This window comes from Rhinoderma darwinii, chromosome 1 (genome assembly GCF_050947455.1).
Source record: "Rhinoderma darwinii isolate aRhiDar2 chromosome 1, aRhiDar2.hap1, whole genome shotgun sequence".
NCBI classification, from domain to species: domain Eukaryota; kingdom Metazoa; phylum Chordata; class Amphibia; order Anura; family Rhinodermatidae; genus Rhinoderma; species Rhinoderma darwinii.
Window position 1 is genome coordinate 173,674,508 of NC_134687.1, and position 21,849 is coordinate 173,696,356.

The following is a 21,849-nucleotide window of genomic DNA, read 5'->3' on the forward strand; positions in this document are numbered from 1 at the left end:
TTCTGACATCTTAATTTAGTGTGTATAATTTTTATGGGATGATACGATTTTGAATATGCAAATATACATTTAATTTGGATCTTGCAAATAATAGACAAACATAAATTTGAACATAATATGTATGTCCAGAAGTATTTGGACAGTGACGCAATTTTCATATTTTAGCCTCTGTACACCACCACAATGGATTGGCAAAGACAAAGAAATGAAAGGCCGAGTCAATCACCTGACATTAACCCAATTGAGCATCTGGTTAAAGAGGACCTGTCCCCTCTCCTGACATATCTATTTAGTCAACACTTGTATATTCCATGAAATAACAATTCTGGAACATATTTTCTTAGATGTGTTTTGTGCCTGTAATGGCAGGAAGGAGGTGAAGGGAAAGTGAGCCCTAATCTACCCACCGCCCTGTCCCTGCCTACTTGCAACGACCCGCCCTAGGCGACGAGGTACAACTGGGCGGCGGTCCCTACGCTGGCTAAGTGCACAGGAAGACAAACAGGGAACACGCAAGGGAAGGGGCAGTAGCCACGGAACGCCACGAGGAAACGGGGCGGCGAACGAACAGTCAGGACCAGGACGAAGTGAGTACACCCGAGCGGGCACGGAGACAGAAGCAAGCCAGGGGCAAAGCAAAGCAGGTCAAGCAGAACTGCAGCAAGGCAGAAGCACGGCAGAAGCAGGCTGGAGCAAGTAGCAGTGGGGCCAGGAATCCAAAAGAATTACAAGCACTGAGGGAGAGCACAGGGCAGGTAATAAAGGGCAGGGGGCGGAGCTAACTCCGACAGACCAGGCCGCGATAGGCTCTCCCACTCCTGAGCCTGCCACCCTGGTTGGTGGGAGATGGTGTCAGTCGAACAGGTCTGGCCTCAGGTGTGGATTGATTAATCCCAGGAGTATAGCTAGATGAAGTACCTGGCAGATCCCTAACAGTACTCCCCCTTTTATGAGGGGCCACCGGACCCTTACTAAGGGGACCCGGTTTAGTGGGGAAGAGGAGGTGGAACCTCCTGATCAATACCCCAGCGTGAACATCACGGGCAGGTACCCAAGTCCTCTCCTCCGGCCCGTATCCTCTCCAATGGACCAGGTACTGGAGGGAGCCCTGGACCATCCTACTGTCCATAATCTTGGCCACCTCGAATTCCACCCCCTCAGGGGTGAGAACGGGAACAGGAGGTATCCTCGAGGGGGACCAGGACGGGGAGCAGCGTTTAAGGAGGGAGGCATGGAAGACGTCATGTATGCGAAAGGATGGGGGGAGCTCCAGACGGAAGGATACAGGGTTGAGGACTTCAATGATCTTATAAGGTCCAATAAATCGGGGAGCAAACTTCCTGGACGGGACCTTAAGGCGCAAGTTCCTGGACGACAACCAGACCAAATCCCCGACGACAAACCGGGGGTTAGCAGAACGTCTACTATCCGCCTGAATCTTTTGTGCGCTCTGGGACGCCTCTAGGTTCTTCTGAACCTGGGCCCAGACAGTGCACAGTTCCCGATGAACCTCCTCTACCTCAGGATTATTGGAACAACCAGGGGAGACGGAGGAGAACCTTGGGTTAAACCCGAAATTACAGAAAAACGGGGAGACCCCTGACGAGTTACTGACCCGGTTATTCAGGGAAAATTCAGCAAGGGGAAGGAATGAGACCCAATCGAATTGACAGTCAGAGATGAAGCACCTTAAATATTGTTCCAGGGATTGGTTGGTCCTTTCCGTTTGGCCATTCGTTTCGGGATGGAAGGCGGAGGAGAAGGACAGATCAATCTCCAACTTTTTACAAAAAGCTCTCCAAAATAAGGAAACAAATTGTACCCCTCTGTCAGAAACGATATTGACTGGGGCCCCATGGAGACGCAGGATGTGTTTCACAAACAAAGAAGCTAACGTCTTGGCGTTAGGTAGCTTCTTAAGGGGCACAAAGTGGCACATCTTGCTGAAGCGGTCGACTACCACCCACACCACCGACTTGCCCTGAGATGGAGGCAAATCGGTGATAAAATCCATGGAGATATGGGTCCAAGGTCTCTGGGGAATGGGCAAGGAACGTAGTAGTTCCGCAGGTCGGGACCTAGGGGTTTTGGACCTAGCGCAAACCTCACAAGCGGCGACGTAAGCCCTAACATCTTTAGGCAACCCAGGCCACCAATAGTTTCTGGTAATGAGGTGTTTGGTGCCCAAGATGCCAGGATGACCAGATAGAGCGGAGTCATGGTTTTCCCTGAGTACCCTCAGCCGGTATTGCAGGGGAACAAACAGTTTGTCCCCAGGGACGTTCCCGGGAGCTGCACCCTGATCAGCCGCGATATCAGAAGCTAAATCAGAATCCGTGGCAGAGACGATTATACCAGGGGGTAAAATACAAGCAGGATCCTTCTCAGAAGGAGGATTGGCCATGAAACTACGTGACAGAGCGTCAGCCTTAATATTCTTGGACCCAGCCCTATAGGTAACCAAGAAATTAAATCTGGTAAAGAATAGTGCCCACCGAGCTTGTCTAGGATTAAGCCTCCGGGCCGATTCTAGGAAAACCAGATTCTTGTGATCCGTAAGGACCGTTACCTGGTGTCTGGCCCCCTCCAGGAAGTGCCGCCACTCCTCAAAAGCCCATTTAATGGCTAGAAGTTCGCGGTTGCCAATATCATAGTTACTCTCCGTGGGCGAAAACTTCCTAGAGAAGTAAGCACAGGGGCGGAGATGGGTGAGGGAGCTGGTACCCTGGGACAAGACGGCCCCCACTCCCACCTCGGAAGCGTCAACCTCCACAATAAATGGCTCCTCTTGGTTGGGCTGAATCAGCACGGGGGCCGAGATAAAGCACTTCTTGAGAGTCTCAAAGGCCTGGACGGCCTCAGGGGGCCAATGGAGGACATCGGCACCCTTGCGGGTAAGGTCCGTAAGAGGCTTAGCGACGACCGAGAAGTTGGCAATAAATCTCCTGTAATAGTTGGCGAACCCTAAAAAACACTGTAACGCCTTAAGGGAGGCAGGTTGGACCCATTCCGCCACAGCTTGAACCTTGGCAGGGTCCATGCGGAATTCATGAGGAGTGAGGATTTGCCCTAAAAATGGTATCTCCTGTACCCCAAAGACACATTTTTCAGTCTTAGCAAACAGATTATTCTCCCGAAGGACCTGGAGCACCTTCCTGACATGCTCCACGTGGGAGGACCAGTCCTTGGAAAACACCAGTATGTCATCAAGGTACACAACAAGAAAATTACCCAGGTACTCTCTCAGGATTTCATTAATAAAATTCTGGAAGACAGCAGGGGCATTACACAACCCAAAGGGCATGACCAGGTATTCGAAATGACCCTCGGGTGTGTTGAACGCAGTTTTCCACTCATCCCCCTCTTTGATGCGGATAAGGTTATATGCCCCCCGTAGATCGAACTTAGAAAACCATTGGGCTCCCTGAACCTGATTAAAAAGATCCGGAATCAAAGGAAGTGGGTACTGGTTCCTTACGATGACCTTATTCAGGTTACGATAATCAATGCACGGCCTAAGACCACCATCCTTCTTCCCCACGAAGAAGAAGCCAGCACCTACAGGAGAAGTCGAGGGGCGAATGAAACCCTTGGCCAGGCATTCTTGGATATACACCCTCATCGCTTCACGTTCAGGACATGAAAGATTAAATATCCTACCCTTAGGAAGCTTGGCACCAGGCACCAAATCGATAGCGCAATCGTAATCTCTATGGGGGGGCAACACCTCGGAGGCCTCCTTAGAAAACACATCGGCGAAGTCCTGAACAAACTCAGGAAGCGTGTTTACCTCCTCCCGGGGAGAAATAGAGTTAACGGAAAGACATGACATAAGACATTCATTACCCCATTTGGTGAGATCCCCAGTATTCCAATCAAACGTGGGATTATGCAACTGCAACCAGGGAAGGCCTAAAACCAGATCAGACGATAATCCCTGCATCACCAGTACAGAGCACTGCTCCAAATGCATGGAGCCAACCAGGAGTTCAAAAACAGGAGTATGCTGAGTAAAATAACCATTAGCAAGGGGGGTTGAGTCGATTCCTACTACAGGGATAGGATAAGGTAAATCAATACAAGGCATCTTTAGAGACATAGCAAATTCCACAGACATGATATTAGCAGATGAGCCAGAATCCACGAAAGCACTGCCCGTGGCAGACCGGCCAGCAAACGAGACCTGAAAGGGAAGCAAAATTTTATTGCGTTTCACATTAACGGGAAATACCTGTGCGCCCAAGTGACCTCCCCGATGATCACTTAGGCGCGGAAGTTTTCCGGCTTCTTATTCTTGCGCCTGGGACAGGTGTTCAGTAGATGCTTGTCGTCCCCACAGTAGAAGCAGAGACCATTCATTCTGCGAAACTCCCTACGTTGTCGAGGGGACATGGAGGCCCCGAGTTGCATAGGTACCTCCGAGTCCTCCGTGGAGGGGCGAGGAGACGGGACCTCGGGGGGGATCGCAGAAAAGTCAGAGGGGAGCACACTGAAGCGTTCTAGCTGACGTTCCCTGAGACGTCGGTCAAGTCGTACTGCTAGGGCCATAACCTGGTCAAGGGAGTCAGGCGAGGGGTAGCTAACCAGCAGATCCTTCAGGGCGTCAGATAATCCTAACCTAAACTGGCACCTTAGGGCCGGATCGTTCCACTGAGAAGCTACGCACCACTTCCTAAAATCAGAACAGTATTCCTCAACCGGTCTCCTACCCTGACGTAAGGTCACCAGCTGACTCTCGGCTAAAGCAGTCCTGTCAGTCTCGTCGTAAATGAGTCCGAGGGCAGAGAAAAAACGATCAACAGAGGAAAGTTGAGGGGCGTCAGGAGCCAAGGAGAAGGCCCACTCTTGGGGCCCTTCCTGGAGTCGGGATATGATGATACCCACCCGCTGGTTCTCGGAACCTGAGGAGTGGGGCTTTAGGCGGAAATACAGTCTGCAACTCTCCCGGAAGGAGAGAAACGTCTTACGGTCCCCTGAAAACCGGTCAGGTAACTTGAGGTCGGGTTCTAGAGGTGAGGTGAGGGGTACTACTAAAGCAGCGTCACCCTGATTGACCCTTTGGGCCTGGACCTGTAGGGAGAGGCCCTGCATCTGCTGGGTCAGGGTCTCAAGGGGGTCCATGACAGCGTCAGCGTAGGAGAAATGGTAGACTAGGTAAGGGCTTGTAATTATGTAATGGCAGGAAGGAGGTGAAGGGAAAGTGAGCCCTAATCTACCCACCGCCCTGTCCCTGCCTACTTGCAACGACCCGCCCTAGGCGACGAGGTACAACTGGGCGGCGGTCCCTACGCTGGCTAAGTGCACAGGAAGACAAACAGGGAACACGCAAGGGAAGGGGCAGTAGCCACGGAACGCCACGAGGAAACGGGGCGGCGAACGAACAGTCAGGACCAGGACGAAGTGAGTACACCCGAGCGGGCACGGAGACAGAAGCAAGCCAGGGGCAAAGCAAAGCAGGTCAAGCAGAACTGCAGCAAGGCAGAAGCACGGCAGAAGCAGGCTGGAGCAAGTAGCAGTGGGGCCAGGAATCCAAAAGAATTACAAGCACTGAGGGAGAGCACAGGGCAGGTAATAAAGGGCAGGGGGCGGAGCTAACTCCGACAGACCAGGCCGCGATAGGCTCTCCCACTCCTGAGCCTGCCACCCTGGTTGGTGGGAGATGGTGTCAGTCGAACAGGTCTGGCCTCAGGTGTGGATTGATTAATCCCAGGAGTATAGCTAGATGAAGTACCTGGCAGATCCCTAACAGTGCCATTACCGTTATTCCTCCTAGAAATTTTTGAATAAATTGTTAGTTTTTTTCAACATTCCTTTGTAGCCCTATCTTTGTTCAATTTTATGTACAGGATACCGCTTGAATAATGAAAGTTATTAAACTTTCTAATATACTTTGTATTTCAATTCGATTCCTCACTGTTTCAACATATCTGCTTGCTGTTAGTTAATGTGAACATTCTTAGACTGAAATACTGCCCCATGTACATTAATATCACATACATAGCTGCAGTTTTATACACTGTCAGATCAGTATATACAGAAACTTTCCATCTGGAAGCAAAACAGGAGAGATGTTCAGGTTACTACTCTGTAGCTTAGACGATCAGGTTACTCAACTGTCGGCCCAGGGTGTGTGTGTGTGGGGGGGGGGGGGGGGGTTGCAAGACAGATAGCAATGGTTGCAGCTGTCTTTACCAGGAGAATAATCATTTGTGATCAGGTGCGCTCAGTGCTCTGCTTAACCATAAAGAGTAGGAGAGCTACTCTGTTTTCTCTATTGTTACGGGGGCACTGTGCAATCTTTCCATATCAAAAAGATGTGTTGTGGTTTGTATATGTGCTATGTGTTCTTTTCAAATGTATTATACCAAAACAAGAAAAGATAAAAAAGAGGTCAAACCTGTTTTTGACTTAGAGATAAAAACACATTTTTTTTGGTTATATATTTTATTAAATACATCTTAAAATCATGTTTGCTTTTGCAGCCGCTACTTGACATTATGTGATGCTGCTTAGTTTTATGGGTAACCAGTATACCCAAGTCCTTCTCTTGTTCCACTATCTTTAGTTGTATTTAATTTCATGTATATGAGGTCAAACTATTACTGTGGCTTAGGTGCACTACTTTACGTTGATTAGCATTCAATTTCTTTGCCATGTTTCTGCAAAGGCTGCTAGCTTATCAAGGGCTTTCTGTAATATTTTACAATCATCTGCAAAAACTGACCCTTTACTTTCTGTCCCATCCACAAGGTTGATGTAATGATGGGGGTGGGGAAACAGACAAGTGAGCCCTAATCTACCCGCCACTCAGTCCCTGCCTATTTGCAACGACCCGCCCTAGGCGACGGGGTACAACTGGGCGACGGTCCCTACGCTCAATAAGTGCACGACAGACAAACAGACAAGGGTACACAGAAGCTAAGGGAAATGGGGCAGTTGCCCACGGCAACACCGTGAGCAACAAAAATAGTGAACGAGCCGAGTCAAACCAGGAGTGTACGAGGTACCAAACGCAGAGCAGGAGAGTAGTGAACAAGCCGAGTCAAACCAGGAGTGTACGAGGTACCAAACGCAGAGCAGGAGAGTAGTCAGTAAGCCAGGGTCAGTATGAAGCAGGGACAAATAGTTCAAGAAGCTGCAGCAGGGCCAGGAAACCAACAGAGAAGAATCACAAGCAAGGAGGAACAGGAAAGGCAGGTATAAATAGACAGAGGGCGGGAGCTAGCTCCGTCTGGCCAGGCTGTGATAGGCTCTCCCACTCCTAAGCCTGCCATCCTGAGTGGTGGAAGATGGAGTCAGTCTCACAGACATAGAAGCAGGTGCAGACTGATTACCTATGGGCGTTGACACAGAAGCTGTGCCTGGCAGATCCTTTACAGTTGATAATAGAAAGATTAAAAATAACTGGGTCTTACATAGATCCTTGAAGTACTCCACTGCTGATGTTCTACTATTTAGAGTGTGTACCATTTACAGCTACTCTTTTGTCTTCAGTTACTTAAAGGGGTTGTCCATCTACTTATTAGAAGGGTCCTTTGGCAATAAGCTGATCATAAAGTGTCCCCCTGATAGGAACCCACTGTATTCTGTGGGGAAACCTGTCAGTAAGTGTTAAAGTTCCCCGCAGGACCACCACAGGAGCTCAATGGGTTGTCTGTGTAATACAGGACAGGACGAGTCCTCCACAGTGAGAGACACACTTTGTAGCTTCCCTCCACTCTGGCCAACAGGTGATGATCCTGAACAGAAGATCCTCCGTGAACTCAGAATTACCTAATAGAGTATATGGCAGTGGGTTTGTAAACTAGACAAATTCTTTACCTGTGTACATACATTTTACCCTAGGCAATTATGAGGTACAGTATCAAAAGCAAAATCTAGATTGATCACATTAACCTCATTACCAACATCCTATTTGCACTTTACCTTCTTATATAAACTGAGCATCTATGTTAGACACTACCTGTTTTTCTTGAATCCATGCGGGTTAAACATGAATTCATTATTTGCGGATTATATAAATTTGCAGTTCATCCCTTAGAATACTTTCAAGCAATTTGCAAACTACAGGTTTACCTGTCAATAGTTATCTGGTTCTATGTTTTTACTCTTCAGATATCTGACAAGTGCATCTGTTTTGCTGCAAAAACGAAACATTTAAACACAGCCTAAAAGCATCCGACTACTGCATACCCTTCATAACATCCAGCTGACGGTGTGGGGTCCGGGTGTGCGACCCCCACCGATCATATACTGATGACCTATTGTGTGGATAGGTCATCAGTTGTCCGTGCCTGGACAACCCTTTAAAAGGGGTTTTCCCATCCGAGACATTTATGACATATCCAGAGGATATGTCATAAATGTCACATAGATGCGGGCCCCACATAGTGAATTGCAGTTACGGAAGCAGCGCAGAATGCGAGCTACGCTGTTCTGTAACTACCATTCAGTTCTATGTGACTTACGGAAACAGCGTAGCTCAGCGAGCTACGCTGTTCACGTAATTCATGGTCAGAAATCACCTGTTTCAGCCACAACACAGAGAGGTAGAACGGGGTTTAGGGGGCCCCATTCTAGAGATAGGTGCCGGTCCCAGAGGTGGGACCTGCATCTATCTGACATTTATGGCATATCCAGTCGATATGGCATAAATGTCCTTCATGGGAAAACCCCTTTAAGTGATATTGAGTGGAGAACCTGGATTCCAGTCCCCCTGATTAATATCTGGCAGTGGCAGCTCATAGACGATGGTAGTACATGTTTAATATCTCAGTCTTTTCTTATCCCCCCTGAGAATTATATTTCTATGGTTATCTTTTAGAGAATCAATATTATAAGATTTTCCTTTCTTTGTATTTATATCGTTTCAATATTTTTTTTTAAATTTACTTTAATGTCATTAGCCATTTGTTTTTTTCTGTGCCCAGTTTCATGGCATGGGTTTCCTTGGTCAAGCAGCTGCCCGCAAGCCTTACATAACCATGAAGTATGCCAAGCGTCGAATGCAGTAGTGGAAACGTGTTCTTTCTTGCCCTACACTGATCATACAGACCAGTGCCAGGCAGAGAGCGAGGGGAAAGTATGGTTATGAACAGCCTTATGAGAACTCTGCCTGATCATTAAATAGCAATTGGGGGGGGGGGGGTTTGCTGGACTTCACTGGGCCCCCTTGACTGCAGACTAAAAGATGCACTTTATAGCAACATTTTTATCTACAGAAATATATGTCAGAAATAATAACGAACGAATATGTAATTGAAAAGTAAAAATATTTGTTGGTTTTTAATATTTTATCGATCACTCTTAGTTTCCTTTATTGCTATTCTAACAGCCCTGCTCTCATGATGATACAAAAATGGGGCTGCATACCAATATTCCTAGTTTGTACTTTTAGAAAGTACATTTGCTGTTTCCGAATTCTGAGAGCGTTTAACTTTAACCTTTTAAAATTCTTCAGATGAACGAGGTTGACATAATGCATAGATTGGCAAGTCTGTGTGTGGCCTTGCCGTTCCACCACGCCTCTCTATCACAAGCACATTTATAGGGTCATTGTAGTGATCTGCTGATCTCCTGACCTGGATCATGTGCTCACAGCCCTCTGTCAGTGTCCTATAGAAGTAAAAGGTCATATGCAAGTCTCAAACAATCCATATAATAAGAGACGTGGTGAGGTAGCACTAAATAATCTCAGCTATGTGCACTTTTAATTATTAGGCTTGCTTTCATGCCTCAAACTCCATGTAATTGAGTGTTGGTGTAGTTCTATTTTTAGCTTTGTATCAGAATTCAGTGATGTTTTCTTTACCTATTACCCAGGTGAAAATACGGAGTAAGGTCCGTTACTATTTTTTAATATTTGTTTTTTTTTAAGGGAAGAGAACCCATCAAGTTAAGTGATCTAAAATCGGAGGTGTCCCCTCGAATATCTGCCGAGGATCTGATTGACCTGTGTGAACTGACTATGCCTAGTCATTCGAAGGGACCTATGAAAAAGTCCAAGTCCAGTAAGCCCAAGTTACTCGTGGTTGACATTCGTAACAGCGAGGAGTATCCTTTTGTGCTAAAAACTGTTGACCACTGTGGTTGTGTGAGTAATATTTATTACCTTCTACTGGACACAAGACCTGAGTCTCCTTCATTAAGGGTTTTCTCATATAGTACCACTGATCTACCTCCACCACTTAGAACTTCTGACACACCACCGCTATAGAATGGAAAAGCTATGGTACCTACAAGCAAATCACTGGTTGTCTGTTTTTTTTTCCAGTCAAACAGGCTTTCCTTACCTATTGAGAGAACCAGAGTACTAGACCCATTGTAAGGTGAGAAATTCCTCTTCATACCAGTGTGCTAGTTGCCTTTTTAATGTCAATTACGGTATGCAGTTAAAAAGGTTTTCCGGGACTGTAATATTGATGGCCTATGCCCTGGTGTCTGATCGATGGGATTTCAACCCCTGTCACCCCAGATAATCAGGCATGAAGGGTGCACCATCCCCTTCGGTGTTTATTCAGGCATAACGCTGTACATTTGGTTGTGGCTATGTCTGGTACTGCAGCTCAGTCAAAGGATAGAAAAAAAAGGCAACCTAATTCATAGGTCAATTCGTATTTAGAGTACAATTCAGTGAAGCTGGGCATAAATGTAACCACTATCAATAACAATCTGAGTGATTTTATAATAGTTAATGATGATCTGTGGTGTTAAAATAATTGGTTCCAACTCCTAAAAGCCTGAGAACATACAAACTCCATGCAGATGTTATCCTTGGATTGATTCGAACCCAGGACCCCAGTGACATATGGGCAGCATTGCTAACCACTGAGCCACCATTCAGTGCAAATGCTGAATATTTTCCATAATATGAAGGACCTTCCAAGGGAGAAATTGTTCATATGATTGAAATTATCTGTTTGGGCATCACTTTTTCCAGCCTCTGGTACTGTTTTCCCTAAACTGGATTTACATTCACTTAGTTGTCTGACTGGAAGCCAATATATCAGTATACATTTGTGCGTATGAATGGATAATCGTTCCGAGAGAAATGTGTCACATCCACAGAATATGTATCTGATCTTCTTAAAAAGATGTATTCTGAAAATCACCATTTACACTACAATTGTGTGATGGGAGAGAAGATCTCAGTATAGGCGATAGGAGGAGGATTTCATTTTCCTCTGATCTGACCGAGAACTGAAACCTGTTTGTCTAAACCAACCCATAGTTTTGGATGTTTAAACATTGATGATAGAGTCTTAATGATTCAGCATTGTGAACCTTTGCATACATATTTATAATTTAAATATTAGGCCTTATTCACATTGTGTTTTTAACCTTTAGCAACTTATCCCACTGTATTGGCATACAGTGGAATACATTGCCCGAACTCCCTGGGCACAGCGCCACTTGAAGAGCTGTGCCTAGGAGAAGCCTCTGATGTCGCTGTCCAAATATGGACAGTGATGTCGGGCTTTCAACTACGGAGTCCCTGGCCAGAGCAGCACAAGCACTCTGGCCAGGACCCCTGTCTTGGGAAAGCCCTTGATGTCACTGTCTATATACAGTATGGACAGTAACGTTAGGAGTTTTGATATGCCAGAATCCATGGCCAGAGCTTCGGCAGCACTCTGCCCGGGGATTCCGCTCCTGGAGAAGCCCCTGACGTCACCAGTCCCAGAGTCTCTAGCCAGGGCTCTACCGATACTCTAGCAGGGGACTCCGTAGTTGTAAGTCCTCAGCACACAGATACGGTTGATTCACATGAAAAATGAAAGGCGGGTGGCCAAGGATAGTAAAACAAATCCCAAAAAATTCTTCAAGTACATAAATGCAAAAATCTAAGGTCTGAACATGTAGGACCACTAGATAGTGGTAATGGGGAGTTGGTCACAGGGGATCAAGAGAAGGCAGAGTTACTAAATGGGTTCTTCAGCTCTATATATACAACAGAAGAAAGAGCAGCTGATGTAGCCGGTGCCAGTGCTGTTAATATGTCAATTGATATACTGAATTGGATGAATGTAGATATGGTCTAGGCTAAACTAAATAAAATAAATGTACACAAGGCCCCGGGACCATATTGGTTACACCCTAGAGTTCTGAAAGAGCTTAGTTCAGTTATTTCTGTCCCCCTCTTCATAATATTTAGAAATTCTCTAGTGACTGGTATAGTGCCAACGGACTGACACAGGGCAAATGTGGTGCCTATTTTCAAAAAGGGCTCTAGGTCTTCCCCGGGTAATTATAGACCAGTAAGCTTTACATCCATCGTGGGGAAAACGTTTGAGGGGCTATTGAGGGACTATATACAGGATTATGTGACAAAAAATTGTATTATAAGAGACAGCCAGCACGGTTTTACTAAGGACAGATGCTGTCAAACTAACCTGATTTGTTTTTATGAAGAGGTGAGCAGAAGCCTAGACAGATTTTGGACTTTGCAAAGGCATTTGACACTGTCCCTTATAGAGTCTAATGGGTAAATTAAGGACTATAGGTTTAAAAAGTATCGTTTATAATTGGATTGAGAAATGGCTCAAGGACCGTATCCAGAGAGTTGTTGTCAATGATTCCTACTCTGAATGGTCCCCGGTTATAAGTGGTGTACCCCAGGGTTCAGTGCTGGGACCACTATTATTCAACTTATTTATTAATGATATAGATGATGGGATTAATAGCACTCTTTCTATTTTGCAGATGACACCAAGCTGTGTTCAGTCTATGGAAGATGTTTGTGAATTGCAAGCGGATTTAAACAAACTGAGTGTTTGGGCGTCCACTTGGCAAATGAGGTTTAATGTAGATAAATGTAAAGTTATGCACCTGGGTATGAACAACCTGGATGCATCATATCTCCTAGGGGGAGCTACACTGGGGCAGTCACTTGTTGAGAAGGATCTGGGTGTACTTGTAAATCATAAACTAAATAACAGCATGCAATGTCAATCAGCTGCTTCAAAGGCCAGCAAGATATTTTCGTGTATTAAAAGAGGCATGAACTCGTGGGACAGGGATATAATATTACAACTTTTCAAAGCATTAGTGAGGCCTCATCTAGAATATGCAGTTCAGCTCTGGGCTCCAGTTCATAGAAAGGATGCCCTGGAGTTATAAAAAATACAAAGAAGAGCAACGAAGCCAATAAGGTACATGGAGAATCTAAGTTATGAGGAAAGATTAAAAGAACTAAACCTATTTAGCCTTGAAAAAAGACGACTAAGGGGGGGGACATGATTAACTTATATAAATATATTAATGGCACATACAAAAAATATGGTGAAATCCTGTTCCATGTAAAACCCCCTCAAAAAACAAGGGGGCACTCCCTCCGTCTGGAGAAAAAAAGGTTCAACCTGCAGAGGCGACAAGCCTTCTTTACTGTGAGAAAAGTGAATCTATGGAATAGTCTACCACAGGAGCTGGTCACAGCAGGAACAGTAGATGGCTTTAAAAAAAGGTTAGATAATTTCCTAGAACAAAAAAATAGAAGCTCTTATGTGTAGAAATGTTTTACTTCCCTTTTCCCATCCCTCGGTTGAACTTGATGGACATGTGTCTTTTTTCAACCGTACGAACTATGTAACATGGTAGAGCAGGGAGAAGTCAATTTCTTGCTCTACCATGTACTATGTAACGCCGGCCTGGGATGATGGGAGTTATATACAGTTATGATGGGGTAATATACAGGGAACCCCCATCATCCCTTTATATAAACCCCATCACCCCTGTATGTTACCCCATCATCCCTGTTTAACCCTCTCCCGCCGCAGGCATTTTTCAGATTTTCACTTTCATTTTTTTCTCCCACCTTCCAAAAGCCATAACTTTTTTATTTTTCCATCAATATTGCCGTATAAGGGCTTGTTTTTTGTGGGATGAGTTGTAGATTTTCAAGACAACTTTTATTGAAAAAATATATTTGTGGGGTGGAATAGGAAAAAAACTGCGATTCCTCAACCTTTTTGGGAGGTTTTGTTTTTACAGCGTTCACCATGCATTAACCCCTTAAGGACGCAGCCTAGTTTTGGCCTTAAGGCTCAGAGCCCATTTTTCAAATCTGACATATTTCACTTTATGTGGTAATAACGTGGGAATGCTTAAACCTACCCAAGCGATTCTGAGATTGTTTTCTCGTGACACATTGGGCTTCATGTTCGTGGTAAAATTTGGTCGATATATTCAGTGTTTATTGGTGAAAAATTGCAAAATTTAGAGAAAATGTTGAAAAAATTGAATTTTTCAGAATTTAAATGCATTTGCTTGTAAAACAGACGGTTATACCACCCACAATAGTCACTAGTCCACATTTCCCATATGTCTACTTTAGATTGGCATCGTTTTTTGAACATTCTTTTATTTTTCTTGGACGTTACAAGGCTTAGAACATAAACAGCAATTTCTCATATTTTTAAGAAAATGTCAAATGCCTTTTATTTAAGGTACCTGTTCAGTTCTGAAGTGGCTTTGAGGGGCCTATGTATTAGAAACCCTGATAAAACACCCAATTTTAAAAACTAGACCCCTCCAAAGTATTCAAAACAGCATTTAGAAAGTTTTTTAACCCTTCAGGCATTTCACAGGAATTAAAGCAAAGTGGAGGTGAACTTTGCAAATTTCATTTTTCTTGCGGAATTTCAATTTTATTCTTTTTTTTTTCTGTAACACAGAAGGTTTTACCAGAGAGACACTACTAAATATGTATTGTCCAGATTCTGCAGTTTTTAGAAATGTCCCACATGTGGCCCTACTGCGCTCGTGGACTAAAACACAAGCCCTAGAAGCAAAGAAGCACCTAGTGCATTTTGAGTCCTCTTTTTTATTAGAATATATTTTAGGCAGCATGCCAGGTTTGAAGAGGTGTTGAGGTGCCAAAACAGTAGGAATCCCCCAATAGTGACCCCATTTTGGAAACTACACCCCTCAAGGAATTCATTTATGGTTGTTGTTACCATTTTGACCGCACAGTTTTTTCACAGCACGTATTTGAATTGGGATGTGAAATGAAAAAAATTTCATTTTTTCCAATAAAATGTCATTTGTGATCAAAATTTCTTATTTTCACAGGGAACAAAATACCCCATTTGGTTGCCCAATTTGTCCTTAGTGCAGCAATACCCCATTTGTGGTGATAAACTGCCGTTTGAGCCCATGGGAGTGCTCAGAAGGAAAGAAGCGCTATATGTTTGTTGGAGTCCAGATTTTGCTGGATTGGTTTTCGGGTGCCATGTCGCATTTGCAAAGCCCCAGAGGTATCAAAGCAATAGAAACCAATCACAAATGACCCCATTTTGGAAACTACACCCCTCAAGGAATTCATTTATGGGTAATGTGACCATTTAGACCCCATAGTTTCTTCACAGAACTTATTTGAATTGGGCTGGGAATTAAATAAATATATATTTTTTCCAATAATATGTCATTTTAGCTCAAAAATTCTTATTTTCACAAGAAACAAAATACCCCATTCTGTTGCGCAATTTGTTCTGAGGGCCGCAATACCCCATTTGTTGTGATAAGCTGCCATTTGGGCCCATGGGAGGGCTCAGAAGGAAAGGACCACCATTTGGCCTACTGGGGATTTTCTAGTGCGAAGTCATGTATGCAGAAGCACCTGAGGTACGAGTACAGTTGAAACCCGCAAGAAGTGACCCCGTTTTAAAAACTACACCCTTAAGGCATTCATCTAGAGGTGTAGTGAGCATTTTGACCGGAGACCTACACCCCATAAACTGTAATGTGGGTTCTCCCGGGTATGGCAATACCCTACATGTGGCTGTTATCAGCTGCCTGGGCACACAGCAGGGCTCAGAAAGGAAAGACGAGGGGGGATAAGCTGTGCGGAGGGCATCAGGGTAAGTAAAATTGGGGTAAATTATAAACCAAGGGATGTATGATAAATTTTAAAACACTCTTTCATACAGAGCTCTGGTTATTCGGGACACGTGTCACATTGATATATTGTGTCATCCCTTATCGCCCTCTTATAGCAGACTTTGCACCTCTTTTGACTTTTTCCCTTCTTGCCAGTTTGGGGAACTTCCCCTGGAAAGTGTTGCCGCCCTGGTACGATGCGTGTGGCCCCGCTTCCAGAAGTACTGGGTGCCCCCCCTTCTTGGTCCCTAAAGATTAGGTTCTTGATAATCACCTCTTGAAATTCCAGGAAAGTTCCCGTCTGGCCTGCACATCGACGTAGCACGTACGCATTGTACAAAGCCATCTGTATGATGTGCACGGCCAGCTTCTTATACCACACCGCATGGCGCTGTAGGGCTTCAGGATTTGATCTTACAAGTCCATCCCTCCCATGTACCTATTGTAGTCCAGGATGCAGTCTGGTTTGGGGGTGGCCTTTCCTTCATATATCCTAAACCTGTAGGTATACCCGGATGCACTCTTGCAGCTTATACATCTTCACGCCATACCTTGCCCTCTTACCCGGCAGGTACTGGCGGAATTGAACCCTCCCTTTAAAATGTACCAGGGACTCATCAATAGAAATACACTTCTCGGGGTGTATGCTTGGGAAAACCGGGCACTGAAACGGTCTAATAGGGGTCTCCATTTATATAAACGGTCAAAACTGGGGTCATCTCGGGGTGGGCACGGCTCATTATCAGTATAATGTAAGAAATGAAGTATTGCCTCATTTATTTATTTTTTTAGGTTCCAGTTCAGTTCTGAAGTTGCTTTGAGGGGCCCATATATTAGAAACCCCTATGAAATACCCCATTTTAGAAACTAGACCCCTCAAAGTATTCACAACAGCATTTAGAAAGTTTATGAACCCTTTAGGTGTTTCACAAAAATTTAGAGCAAAGTAGAGGTGAAATTTACATTTATTTTTTTTGTCAGAAAATCCTCTTTATACCATTTTTTTTATAACACAAAAGGATTTACGTATTGCCCAGATTCTGCAGTTTTTAGAAATATCCCACATGTGGCCCTCGGGCGGTAATGGACTGAAGCACCGGCCTCCGAAGCAAAGGAGCACCTAGTGGATTTTGAGGCCTCTTTTTTATTAGGCACCATGTCCGGTTTGAAGAGGTCTTGTGGTGCCAAAACATTGGGAACCCCCCAAAAGTGACCCCAATTTGGAAACTAGACCCCTTGAGGAATCCATTGTAGTTTTCTTGGGCGGCTTTTTGATCAGTTTTTATTCTATTTTTAGGTGGCGTGGTGACTAAAAAACAGCAATTCTACTATTGTTTTTTTATTCTTTTTTTTTTACAGCGTTCACCGTGCGCTATAAATGACACATTCACTTTATTCTGCAGGGCGATACAATTACGGCGATACCAGATGTTTATAGTTTTTTTTTATGTCTTATGGCGTTTGCACAATAAAATAAGTTTTGTAAACAATCATTCACTTTTTGTGTTACCTTATTCTAAGAGCCGTAACGTTTTTATTTTTCAATCAATAAAGCCGTGCGAGGACTTATTTTTTGCGTAACGAACTGTAGTTTCGATCAGTACCATTTTTAGGTACATTCGACTTTTTGATCTCTTTTTATTCCATTTTTTGGGAGGTGAAGTGACCAAAGAATTGTGATTGTGGTACGGTTTATTATTATTTTATTTTACGGCGTTCATCGTGCGGGATAAATAATGAAATAATTTTGTAGTTCAGGCCGTTACGGACGCGGCGATACCAATTATGTATAGTTTATTTGTTTGTTTATATATTTTTATTAATAATAAAGGACTGATAAGGGAAAAGGGGGGATTTTTACTTTTATTACTTTTAAATCTTTTATTTTCTTATTTTTACACATCTTTTTTTAACTTTTTTTTTACTTTATTACTTTGTCCCACTAGGGGACTTGAGGGAAGGAGGCCCTGATCGCAATTCTAATACACTGCACTACATGCGTAGTGCAGTGTATTAGAACTGTCAGCTACTCACTGACAGCAAGCATAGTGGGTCCTGACGTTGTCAGGACCCACTAGGCTTCCGTCTATGGCATAGCCGGACGCCATTGTTTGGTGTCCGGTTGCCATAGTCACCATCGCCGGCCGCTATCGCGTAGCATGCCGGCGATGGCAGCTTAACCCCTAAAAAGCCGCGATCTCTATAGAACGCGGCTTTTAAGGGGTTAATCAGCGGGGACACAGCGATCGGTCCCCGCTGTAGGAGCTGTGACAGCTGCTGAACAAGACAGCAGCGTCACAGCTCCTGTATGTGTCGGGAGGACGGCCGAAACGGCCGTTACTCCCGAGACGTACTATTACGGCATGGAGCGCGAACGATACAGCTGCCATGACGTAATAGTACGTCAAGGAGCGGGAAGGGGTTAAAAGCGGCATGTTAACTTTATTCTGTGGGTCAATACGAAATCATTGTTAAATAAAATTAGAGTTTTGTCACCATATTCTGAGAGCCATAACTTTTTTATTTTTTCATCGATTGAGCAGTATAAGGGCTTATTTTTTTGCGGGGCGAGCTGTATTTTCTATTGGTACCATTTTTATACCATTTTTGTGGGAGATGAGGTGACCAAAAAAATGATGATTCTGGACTTTTAAAGTGTTTTATTTATTACGGCGTCCACCATGCGGTGAAATAATCATACATAGTAATAGTTCAGAATTCAGACTTGTCGATACCAGTTATGTTAATTTTAAAATTTTTTACATTGTGCTTGATTGAAAATGGGTAAAGGTTTTTTTTTTTTAACTTAATTTTTTTTATTAAATAAACTTTAACTTTTTGTTTTACTTGTCCCCCTAGGGGACTTGAACCAGCGATTGTTGGATCACTGGCATGATATACTGCATTACTACATGTATTCTTGTATTGTAGTACATCGTGATACTGACACACTGCTATGAAGCCCTGCCGGAGGACAAAGATGGCAGAGTACAATGATGGCAGACCTGGGGTCCTTCGTCAGGCCCCCAGGCTGCCATGTCAAGCAACGGTACCCCGCGATTGCATCCAAGGGGGGTCATTGGAACGTTACAGGGGACCGACCCCGTGTTTCTAGTTATTTAAATGCCAAGGTCGCTGTTGACCGCAGCGGGATCGCGCTTGAGTGGGATCCTGCTCATTACCTTGAAGTGCTCGTGACATGCTCGTTCTATGGAGCGTGCTCAGCCTGTGAGCCTGCTCCATATTCCCCCACCCGATGTGCACCGTATATATACTGCGAATGTCAGGAAGGGGATAATACCCCATCAAATCTGTATGTAATACCCATCATCTTTATATATGTCATTTGGGCGGGCACTGTCCGCTCGCCGTGGTGCGCATGCATTGAGGCTAAACAAGAAGTAAATGTGGCGGGCATTGAGGACACGTGTACCAATAAGATGCCTAAAATGCCGGTATATGGCAAAAGTCCAGCGGAATCTGAAAATATGCGAGCGGCTCGGCACAGACAGGCACAAAACAGTGATATCGCTGAGCCACACAGACCGGATTAGCAGAGGGATCTACTCCACTCATCGTTGAAACGGGGTTAGGCGAGTGTGTATTTTTTTTGTTTTTATTAGTCACTATTGGGGCTGTGTGGGGGAAGCCATGGGGGTGTTATACTGCATGAGGGCAGCTATGGGGGCATTCCTTGGTTGCTTTACATGACACCCCCTGTTTTCCTTACATGTAGCTCATTGTGTATTTGCCTCCTAACCAATTCCAATTACTCAATATAGCCTGAATAATATTTTTGAAAGCCTTGTAGGTTGGTTGTATGATACAGGCACAAAAACACAAATTCAGGTTTTGGCAGGATAAAGAATAGCACCTTTTGGCAGGATAAAGAATGCATCGGCCTTTCCTTACTTGTCTCCTTGCTCTCTGCATCTGCCCCTCTCGTCTCAGAAATCAATGATGTAATGGTAGCATTACATTGTGTCACTATTTTATAATTCTCCCATATTAAACCATTACTATAAGGGTAAGGCCAAACGAAGCTGCCCTGACACGGTCGCGACACGGCCAACAACTGAGCCGGCACCATATTTGGCACGGCTATCAACCGGGTCAACCCGCATTAACACGCTGCCATTAACATGGTGCTTGCACGATTGTTGGCCGTGTCCCGACTGTGTAAGGGCCGCTCCGTGTGGCCTTACCCTAACAATTTGTCTGTACTTACAGATTTGGTCGTTTTTGTTTAGCTATAGGCCTTTTACCTAGAATTTGTCTGTAGTACTGCTACTATGAGTTCACGTGGCTAAATATTTGGGTTTTTCTAAATTCATGTTTACTACCCTTATTCCCACATTTATTTATTTTTTATATGGCTCCACCCAGAATGGTAAATATTTGAAAATTGTGCTTGGAAATAAAGTGTAATGAAAATAACTTAGCACCATAAAATAAGATGTTTATGAAATAAGTTTCCACAATTTTAATCCTTGTTATCATTAACGGTATTTCTATCTTCGATATTTATGGCATATGGAAACGTAGCACAGCTGAATCCGTAATCCCGGCCATCTCTTCCTTTAATCTCTGCCTGTTCGGTAGATAGGTGCAGGTCCCAGAGGTGGGACCCACATCTATCAGACGTTTAAAGCATATCCCATATCCTGTGATTGTGCCATAAATATTTAAGATGGGAACATCCTACAAGTTTGTCATTAGTGTGATGGTTATAGAGTTGTGCCTTAAAATATAAAGCAACATACAGGTTTTGTTTGTATATCTCCTGTAAAGTTACATAACTTCTCTGGATTATAGTCTTTATGCCTTTGTTATAGTCATAAAGTCCTCATTTATTTGGACTATTCGATTTTGCCCAGAAATCCAACTAAATATACAGAATTCCCAAATCGTGCTCAATATAGTGTCACATTAAAGCCTTAGGCTAAAGCCACATGTAGAGGCTGCTGAGCAATAAAGATGTGGCCGACACGGCGCCAATATGTGGTTTTACCACTTGTCAGCATGGTTTGCAAGTTGATTATTAATGGCCGCAAGGTTTTTGCAGATAAAAAGCAGTTGTACCCACTAAACCGTTCGACCATTAACAATCAATTTGAAAAACTGAATTATTTGTGGTAAAATTGCATGTTAGCGGCTGTGACCCAAAACAGCACCATGTTTGGCCTTAACCTTATGGGAAAAGCACTTGATGCACCTGGTTTGTTAAGTATTATCTAGGTCTTTTAAACCCACATCAATCATCAATATTGTATAATAACCTGCTTTATAGTATCCTTCTGGAAGAGATTTGGTATCATCGCAACCATCTTGCATGACGTTGTAATAACTTTGCTTTTTTTTTTATTATATCCCTAGAGAGCTTTAAAATATATCCAGTGTTTTATTGCATGAGAAATCCCCTTTGAGCAATTCCAAATAATTAGAGTTGATGATTTCACATGGATGTGAACCAGCTCAGTATTAAGTTGTATGAATGTGTACAATAAAGGGAAAATTCAGACAAAGACCTTTCTGTTTAAGCCAAGTTTATTTGCTTGCAATTAAGGTCTCATGCACACGACCGTAGCCATGTGCACGGCCGTGATTTTCGGGTCGGCCGGCCGGCCATGGAGTGACAGCCGCGAGCTGCACGCTAATCGCGGGCCGTGTACATGGTCGCGGCCATTATTTTCAATGAGCCCGGACCGCAGAACACGGCCATAATAAGACTTGCCCGTTCTTTCGGCGGTTCGGGCTCCTGGGCCATGCACGGACCATGGAAACCACGGCCGTGTGCATGGCCCCATAGGAATGAATGGGGCCGCAATTCTTCCGTTGATTTTCGGGGGAATTGCGGCCGCAAAAGCACGTTCATGTGCATGAGGCCTTAGGAAGCAATGTTTTTATTGTAATAGCTGTAAAAAAGTTTGATATTTACTATACAAAAAATATTTAATGGCCAAAGCGGTTTTC

At 44.2% G+C, this 21,849-nt stretch overlaps 1 protein-coding gene across 1 annotated transcript in view; it reads left to right on the plus strand.

Moving 5' to 3' along the window:
• Positions 1-21,849, plus strand: part of TBCK (TBC1 domain containing kinase) — a 297,578-nt gene that overhangs the window by 244,691 nt on the left and 31,038 nt on the right. Inside the window, exon 24 of the mRNA XM_075860593.1 lies at positions 9,878-10,053. Within this exon, the coding sequence (XP_075716708.1) occupies positions 9,878-10,053 (176 nt within the window). The remainder of the gene's footprint in view (positions 1-9,877; positions 10,054-21,849) is intronic.